At 38.5% G+C, this 8762-nt stretch overlaps 1 protein-coding gene across 1 annotated transcript; it reads right to left on the bottom strand.

Annotated features, from left to right (window-relative positions):
- Window positions 1-2638: 2638 nt before the first annotated feature.
- Window positions 2639-8301, bottom strand: shbg (sex hormone-binding globulin). The gene is made up of 8 exons (XM_024287575.2): window positions 7921-8301; window positions 5824-5921; window positions 5555-5744; window positions 5083-5244; window positions 4806-4962; window positions 3411-3547; window positions 3141-3330; window positions 2639-2975 (listed from the first exon to the last, which is right to left on the bottom strand). The coding sequence occupies exons 1-8, from the start codon at window positions 8014-8016 to the stop codon at window positions 2848-2850; spliced, it is 1158 nt and encodes a 385-aa protein (XP_024143343.1). The 5' UTR covers window positions 8017-8301; the 3' UTR covers window positions 2639-2847.
- Between the last annotated feature and the right edge of the window lie 461 nt (window positions 8302-8762).

Genomic DNA, 8762 nt, shown 5'->3' with positions numbered 1-8762 from the left:
CGACAGTAACGTCACGTTAGCCGGTTGAGCTCGCTGCCGAAAGTCGTCACGACCCCACAGCGCGGGAAAGGGTCACTCCAGTAAATTCAATAAATACAAGTTATTTAAAAATTAAATGCCCTTAGAATGAATTTTATTTAAAAATTAAAAACATTTTATATTACTTCTTTAAAAACCAATTAAAATAAGACTTGTTTTTTTTTATATATATTTACTTTATCGCAAATGATTATAGTTATAAGCTGACTAATCAGATGCCTCAATTAAAAGAGTGTGGCCTCAATTGAACATTTGATTGAGATATTTTCTCCTGAGCCTGCTTTCAGTGGAAGGGGTGTGGACTTCAAACAAGCTTATCCCTTATTGGCTGCAGTAATTGCCATAGAAACCTTAACTCGGAACGATCACAGTCATCTGGCTCCAACATGGCGACGTCCATATTGCGGAAAAATGGCAACTGAATTGGCTTCCTTTCGCTGGACCCAAAGGTAAGTCAATTTGTATAGGTGATGTCACTCTTCCACTGTCCAGTTCTCTGTATACAGTCGGCAATATTAAGGCATTTTTTTGTTATGTTTAATTGTTTCAGAATTCATGGAGACTCATGGAAAGACAAACATTGCCTACTTTAGATTTATATTAGATGTAACTGTTTAAATTAACTTGAATAATTATTATTATTGTTGTTGTTAATAAAATAGCTTGATCTGTTGTCTTCATTTTTATTCAATTAAAATGTTTAATTTTGTATTTATACACTATTTGAGCATAAAAACAACGGAATCATGTTTTATATACTCTTTAGAGTGTTTCAATAAAAATGTTAAAATCTATATTTTTTTAGAATTTCAATGTTTTTGATGACCTAATGTTTAAAAAAAAATCATTCAAACGTGAAATTGGTTCAGTCTACCACTAGAGGGCGGAGCTGAATTGCTGAATCACTCACTGTTTTGGTTTGAGAGGTTCCGCTTCCTTCTTTATCCACATGTGGAAAAAAATCATTTTACAGCGTTTTAAAAATCACATCAAAAGATAGATAATATTAATTTATTTTTTAGAGATTGTGAACGTGAGAGTTCATTTGTCTGAAGCTTTAATCAAACATTTTAATCCAGAACAAAAAAGAAACAATTCATTTAATTTGCGTTTAAAATGTTAATTGCTGGAATCACAGCAAGTCCTTTGATCCTGTTAAAAATATGGTTTATAGAAGCTTTGTTTTCATAGACAGATCAAGAATCCAGATTGTAAGAAACACAAAACAATCACAAATATGACAATTTCTCACTTCTGGGTGTGTCAAACCCTGAAGGAAGCACATATTTTCAATCACAAATACACACTTTCTTTGTGTTTGTCTTATTTTTTAAAACTTCTTGTAAAAAGAAGGTTTGGTGTTGTTTGTGCATGGTTGTATTCTGTTTTGACTGATTTGGGTGGTTTTGCTTCTTTAGGTCATCCAAAATCTGGGTCAATTTTTATTCATTCATTTATCCACAACTTTCTTTATAAAAATAAAATAAAGGGCACATCCACAATTTCCACATCCTTACTTCCTTAAATGAAAGACATTTATTTTGAAATAATTAATAACATTTATCAGAAAAAAAGCTTGTAAGAATTCGATTTAAAATTCAAAATAATTTATTGTGTAAAAATGATGTTGAAATCCAGAAATATATATTTTATGATTGTATTATGGTTAATATTTTTTGTCTGAATTTATATAATTGGTCTTTAACAAGAAAAATATTGATCTACAATAGCATTCAATTTGGTTTTATACTCAAACATATTTAACCCTTTAAGTGCTGAATTTATTTTCAGCTATGAAAAAAAATCACTTATGTTCTTGCTTTTAATTAGATGCTAAATTGAGGTAATTTTGGAGCCAAAGTTGTCACCTCTACACAGGCATCAAGGAGTTAACTATTTCATCATTTTAGAACATTTTTTAATTCAAAAACATAGTTTTTTGAAACTGTGCCCCAGTTTTTCATTCTTTAGAAATGACTGTACTCTGTAAATCCCTTCAAAAAATAATAAAGTATAAAATTCTAGAGTGTATTCAGACAAGAAAAGTCTGTTGGTCCGGACCGAGTTCGCTTAATTTGGTCCAGATTGAGTCCTGAACTTTGCATTTGGTTTGTATTCAAACTGGCATCTACAGAACAATTCAACTCAATTCAATCTCTTCAGCAGTCATTCAGACTGAGGAGACTCAGATTGCAGTCTGATTGGAAACAAATCAAGACCTCTTCTGAAGATAGGTCTGAGAGCGGTTCCTGGTTCCGGACCGTTTGGGTGTATTTAGACTGAAAACTTGTTCTGTTTTATTGGGGGAAACGAACTCTGGTTCACTTTAAGCAAACCAAATGTGTCCAGTCTGAACACACCCTTAGATTATTTATCTGTTTCCATAAACTGTTTTTTTTTACCCTTTAAATCATTCTTTTTGCCATTTTTATTTTTATTTTTTAAATGCATTTAATTCTGATGTGTGCTTCATGATCTTTGCTCCCCTCTTTGTACTTTTGAGTGGTTATATTTTCCATATAGTTTGTGATTTTGAGTGTTCATTGACTTTAGATGTGTCAATAAAGGGTAAAAAAAACAACAAAACTTCACTCATTAATCCCCTCTCCATCTGTTTATTCACATCTTTTCGTTACTACTTTATAAAGTTGTCAGACAGGCTTTCATGTCTTCATTTTTATTTTGTGCGTCTGGACTTATACTGATTTATTTATTCAGTCCAAAAGCGGGTCCATCATTCTGCTTAGACATTTGCAGAGGAATAAAGGCATCAGCTGGTGCTGACATGCGGCGCATGCTTTTGTTGTTTTATGCGGGGCAGCTGTGAGAGGAGATGGACGTGTGCTTGACGGCTAAATCCAGATCCAAATCCCTGTCCTGGACTTGGATCTTTTCCAGACAGCCTGTCAAGAAGTGGGAGCCATCCTCAGCCTCACCTGATGAATAAAAAAGAGGAAGAGCGGATTGCACAACCTGAGGCAATTTAATGGATTCTCTTCAAATAAAAAAAGAAAACAGATTCCTCTTTTTTAGTTTGCATTTGCAGTAAATCATGTAAAAATATGACATTTTAATGATCCACGCATTATGAATGATCTCACCTAACAGACCACCAATCCCAAGAAGACCATCTCTCCAAGTTGTCAACACTGGGTCGACGGATAACGCTGTGCTTTGTGATTCGTCTCCATCTTGAACCACTCTCAGTTCAGCTCTCGCAAACATAATTAGCAGTTTCTTGAAAGTGCTTTTCAAAATAACTTTCTGCTCCCTGAAACTGACTGTGACCTCCTGCAAAGGAGACAAACGCAGTCATCCCGTCACCTCCTTTACACAAAGTTTTAGGCCCTAAGGTGGACTTTCAGATGTACCTCAGTGTTTTTATTGGCTTCCACCTTAAACTCCAGTTCTTTTTGTGAAGGCTTTATGCTCAGAATGGTTCCATTCATCTGACGGAAATCCGCCCAAAGCTCAACTCTGAGCTCTCCATCTTCATCTGTTTGAAAAACTGTAAACAAACAAAAGTAGGTCACATTATCAGACCAACAAACAGCCAAAGAAATGAAGCTTACTGTATTTTTTGGAGTATAAGTCCTGATTTTTTTTGTATAGTTTGGCAAGGGGTGTGACATATAGTTAGGAGCAGCTTGTGTATGATTTAGGGAAACAACATATATGCCCTTTATTAGGTATTTCCCATTAGCAACCACTAGAGGGCACTCTAGTGTGTGCTTCAGTTTTTGTCACTGACGGCAACAGAAAAGAAGAATCCAAATCAAACATGGAGGAGAATCGGATTGTTCTCCTCCTGAACTTTATGACATATTTTTAAAATTTGTATTGCGATATTATTATTTTGGTTTTATTTTTTTCTTTTTCTTTAGACTAAAGTGGCGTCCTAGTGCATTCAAAGTCATGCGGCGTTCTAGCGTGTTCAAAACTATGCATCAAAAGCAGTGTGTTGTTGTGTCAAATATGTGTCCAAAACGCAATTGTGCTTAAATAAACTGGCTATGGCCGAAGGTCATCTTCAGATCATAGTTATGGCCTAGTGGTTAAGGCAGCTGCACTTTGTCTTTTCTCATGCGGGAATTGAGTGTTTAACTCCACGGCGTTACATAAATGTTTCTTCATGTTTTCTATCTTTCAATTATTTTGATTTTAGCTAGAGTTTCTTTTTTGCTTTTCCTCTTCTTCTTCTTTTTGTTTTTTTTCAAGTTTTTTTTTACATTAATACACTTTTAAAAAAAGGATAACAAACTGTCTTTGTTGTAAACAATTAGAAATCTCTTTTTGTAGTCATCAAATTACCAAACCAACATGCTGTTAAAACAGTTGATTCCTGTCTAAAATGGTGAAACATCCATCCAAAATCTCTTGTCTGGCACGACTGGCATCACGTGGAAGATTGTTAAGATTTACACAAAGCCCTATTTCAAGCACAGATGGGTGGCGCCGTGTTATTTGCGTAGGTATTGAAATAATTTTCCTAGTTGTCACTCCGGTTTAAATCCCATTTTGTTTTTTTCTCTTTGGCCTTCTTTTATAATGTATAGTCAAAAACTGTGAATTTTATGGCCAATACACCATTTTTTACAATACTTATCTTGGCGATTATTGACCTCTTTTGCTTGCCATAGGCGGACACTAATTTAACATGTGTCAAAAGAAGCATCGGACGCTAAGTTGACATGTGAAACGCGGCCTGTGTGAACATAATTATTATTAGGAAACACTTGTCTAGACGTTGACTAGCACCTTCCTACCTGAAGTGTTAAAAACTGCGAATCCTGTGCCCGGGAAGTAGCTGCCGGGTCGAATATTTTCATAGCAAGGCCATAGCTCCTCCACCTCCGCCTCCCATGGGACACTGATGTTCAGCCAGTTGCCGTGCCGCACACAAGCGTCCATCTGTGGCTTAAACTACAGCAATAAAAGAATACAGAAGAATGGAATTGAACATCAGCTTCACCATACTGCAAAAATGTTTAAAAAAAAGGCAAACTTTGAAGGAATTTTAGTGATTTGAAGCAATATTTGAACCTGAACGATCATCTTTTCCTTCTCGATCAGGATCCCACCGAGGGCCAGTCGAAGTCCTCCTGACATGACCTCCTCCGTCTGCTGGGACTGCATCCCCACCTTTAGTCCGGTTGAGCCATCGACCTCCAGAATGACAAACTTCTCCTGGTTGCTAACTTCCAGCTAAGAGGTACCAAAGAAGCAACTTCCCGTTTATTTCAAACAATCAACAAAAAAAAGTTTCAACTTTAAAGAAAGTTTTTTACACTGAGACAGTCTGGCTGACTTTGTTCTATTGAAGTTTACAAATGGGAAGAGGGGGTGGGATTACTCTATGATTAAATCATAATTAAAAGACAAACGGGCTTTTACAATCAATCAAAAGATGATTGGAAAGCAACTTTCGGAGGAAACAGAGTCAGGTTTGGACCAAACAGCGCAGTGTGAAAGTGGCCTAAATGAACCTCGTGGAATCGTCCCGGTTGAGACTGACCGTGTGCCACTTCCCGTCGTTCAGCTTCATCCCGCCCTCCACGCTGACCAGCATGCCTTCTTTGCTGATCTGCATCAGGGGGATGCCGTTCATCAGGGACAGGACGAACCAGTCCTCTCCGTTTTTAGTGTCTCCATAGAAAATCAGACCTTCGGGGTCATATGTCCGAAACTGGAAGGACGACTTGATGCTGCTCAAACAAAGAGATGATTCAAATGATGGGTAGAGTTAATATTCCATCATTATGCTTTACTCTTCTCCTGCTTTACCTGTTGATTTCTGAGAGGTTGACTGCTGTGTGGACCAACGGCCTCCAGAGGTCTCTGACCTGACTCAGGAAGAGGACGGAATTGCCTGACACTTGTTTCTGGAGGACATAAAAAAACGCATCATGGACATATTAGCGGCCTCTGAATGTTACAATCCGTCTTGATTGGCTAAGAGTCCATTGATTCAACAGGAAGGGAAGCACAGTTCAATTTTCAGGGGTTAATGAATCACTCAATCACTGATAACTCCATTCTGGTATGGCAATTACTAGGAATGCCACAATTCTCAGGTTAAAATCGGAACTGTATGTTACACTATTGAATGTGGAAAATTTATCGTTACATCAATATTACATGCAAGTATGTTTACGTTGAAACGTCAAGTATTTGTAGAGCTGAACTTAAGAAGGATGTAGTTTTCATTGTTTCATTACCATACTTTTCGTAGTAAAAGTGTTTGTTTTTTTTGCACATTTTGGTTGTGTGATTTTTCCCAGCCAGTAAGGCAAAGTGGACCCCATATGGTTCAAAAGTTGGCAGAAAATGTCAAGAGGACCTGGCCTCAGACAACAATATGGCCCCAAGATGGCTCCAGAGCATCATTAGCTGGATGTCCTCAACCAAAATTCGAAAGAAGTTTACGTTCTTTCCCCAGAAAAACACCAAAACCGGGTAACAGGGTAAGCGTAGGGGTTAGGATTAGGAATCTTCCAGTATAGATACGCAAATTTAGCTTCCGGCTACAATTGCGACATTTCCGCTTCTGGCTAATGATGATTTTAATGTTGTGTTTGAGTGCCATCTTTCCTACAACCAGGTCCCTCTGGAAAATGTGGTCTCCTATTGGGTTTATCTGCAGTTTCCATGGTTACCCCACCTGTGTTTGCCCACATTGGCTTGTGGCTGCCGGTCCCCGGACAGCAGAGCTTGCTAGCACGCGACACTGTCCACTGGTTGGCTGGTTAGCATAGCTAGCCCACTGAGTGGCCACTAAAGGCAACTGAGGACAAATCCAATTGGGCTTCTTATTTTCTGTCCACTTTTAAACCATATAGGGGCCCACTTGGCCTTGCTTGGATCAACATTCGTACCACTTCGACATTTCGCACCAAGCCTCTTTGAACTGTGAGTACATGTGTGAGTATTAGGTAGCGGCAGCGGTAGGTAAAAACGCTCAGTAGTCCCAACTGAACCGTCCTTTACTAATCCTCCCGTACCGGACTGCTCAGTGGAAACTAGGCTTAATTGTTAACTGAAATGGCCGTACTTGGCCCCATATTTTGTTAAATAACTTTCTCTCTAAACTGTGATTTATACTCCAGAGCAATTTCCACTGAAGAAAGTGAAACATTAGATCAATTTTAAAAAGTTATGTAATGTAATTTATTTAAAATGTATTACTTTTCATCAAATTAAAATTTTGAGATGATGATTTACTCAACTCAAACTTTTAATTTGATAAAAACTAACATTTTTAAATGCAACACGTTTACGAGCTTACGTTATTTATAAACAATGTATAAACTATTTTCTTATTTTTTTATCCTTTTTTTTCTCTTTATTGTCACTTGCTTATAGCAAATAAAACAAAGGATTTTTCTGCGTTTTTTTTTTTTTCGTTGTCTTGTAAAAGAGAAATCAAATATCAAACCGAAGAAAAACTGCGACCCAAAAACTGAGGTCTGATCCGAATCACCAGGAAAGTGAATTGTTGTGTCCCTAGTAATCATCTAGTTTGGGTTAGATGGGGAATAAAGCAACAATTCTTTGAGTGGGGCAAGAGTGAATGCTGGATTTGTCCACAAACGGAGCAAAGTCCTAAGTCTATAGATTCTTTAGTACTGTGTAAAGTATGAGTCGGCTCTTTGGGTTTACTCCTAAAAATGCACAGAGGATTTTTCAAAATAAGAACTACTAAATATAATTCTGATGATTAAAAGTTAAATATGTGTGATTGATTTTTTTATTTAATTTAAATTATTTAGACTTTAAATGTCCAAATAAATCAGACACAATTAGGAATTCTTTTAAATCAGTTTTTCTAATGAACGGTTTAGTTTAACACACTAAAAAGGGGTTTGGATCCCATCTACCTACCTTACCCCGTTCATTCCCCTGGCCCTCTGCTGGCCCCCCCAGCAGGCTGACAGTGAGCAGCAGTCCACCTGCTACAGCTTTCCAAAAGACTGCCATCTTTCAGTGCATTCACCCACCCCAGGCCTCCCAGGGTGCACTCTCCAGAGCCGTTGGGTGGTCCGAGCGTTCCCCAGGCGTCAGCGGCGGGATGAGGCGAAGGCTTTCTGCCACAGTGTTTGTGTGGAGCGTAGGTGTGATTTGGCCGGCTGTCCCGGGGTCCAGAGGGCAAACAGAGGATGGTCAGTGCAGGGTATTGATCTCTGGGAGGAAGTGCTTCAAGGCTGTGACTAATGGGATGTTTGTGAAAATGTAGAAAGGGTGGGAGGACTATAGTGGAAAGAGAAAAGCAAGAAATCTAGACGTTATAAAATAGTTTTAAGCTGTCACAAAAGAGGAAAAAATGAGCTTAATGAATCATTTAAAAAAATCAGCTCAAGGCGATGACAGAAGTGAAGAATCTGTCCCCCCCGCTGCTGTCTTCGCAGTGATTCATGCAGCGGCGACATAACTGCAGGCCGGGTCAGTGACCCAAGCCGGACCACTTCTGTGTGTTTATCCATGACACAGGAACCTTGATTCACCGCCGCCGGCTGTTAACTGGCGCATGCACGTGTCGGTGTGTGTGCTGCGGGGGGAAAAGAGGAGGAGGAGGGAGCGAGGAGAGCTCTGTTTTCTCTTTCTGCGGGTTCCCCTGACACAACCTCCTTCCAGGAAGGCTGTCACAACCTGGAAGTACTGGGAAAAGAGCAAAACACGCAGCGGGAGCAAACACTCAAAATCTGAGCAGCAGATGTAGAGGATTA

The sequence above is a fragment of the Oryzias melastigma genome, linkage group LG18, assembly GCF_002922805.2.
Source record: "Oryzias melastigma strain HK-1 linkage group LG18, ASM292280v2, whole genome shotgun sequence".
In the NCBI taxonomy this organism is placed as follows: Eukaryota; Metazoa; Chordata; class Actinopteri; order Beloniformes; family Adrianichthyidae; genus Oryzias; species Oryzias melastigma.
The sequence above is the reverse complement of the archived record's forward strand: the minus strand, read 5'-3'. Positions and strand labels throughout refer to the sequence as shown.

Excerpts from the sequence above, each read along its gene's own strand:
- shbg (XM_024287575.2), bottom strand. The coding sequence starts at position 8,016 with ATGGCAGTCTTTTGGAAAGCTGTAGCAGGTGGACTGCTGCTCACTGTC. Across the intron at positions 4,963-5,082 it reads AGGAAAAGATGATCGTTCAG|TTTAAGCCACAGATGGACGC; the intron begins GTTCAAATATTG and ends TTATTGCTGTAG. Across the intron at positions 3,331-3,410 it reads AAGCCAATAAAAACACTGAG|GAGGTCACAGTCAGTTTCAG; the intron begins GTACATCTGAAA and ends TCTCCTTTGCAG.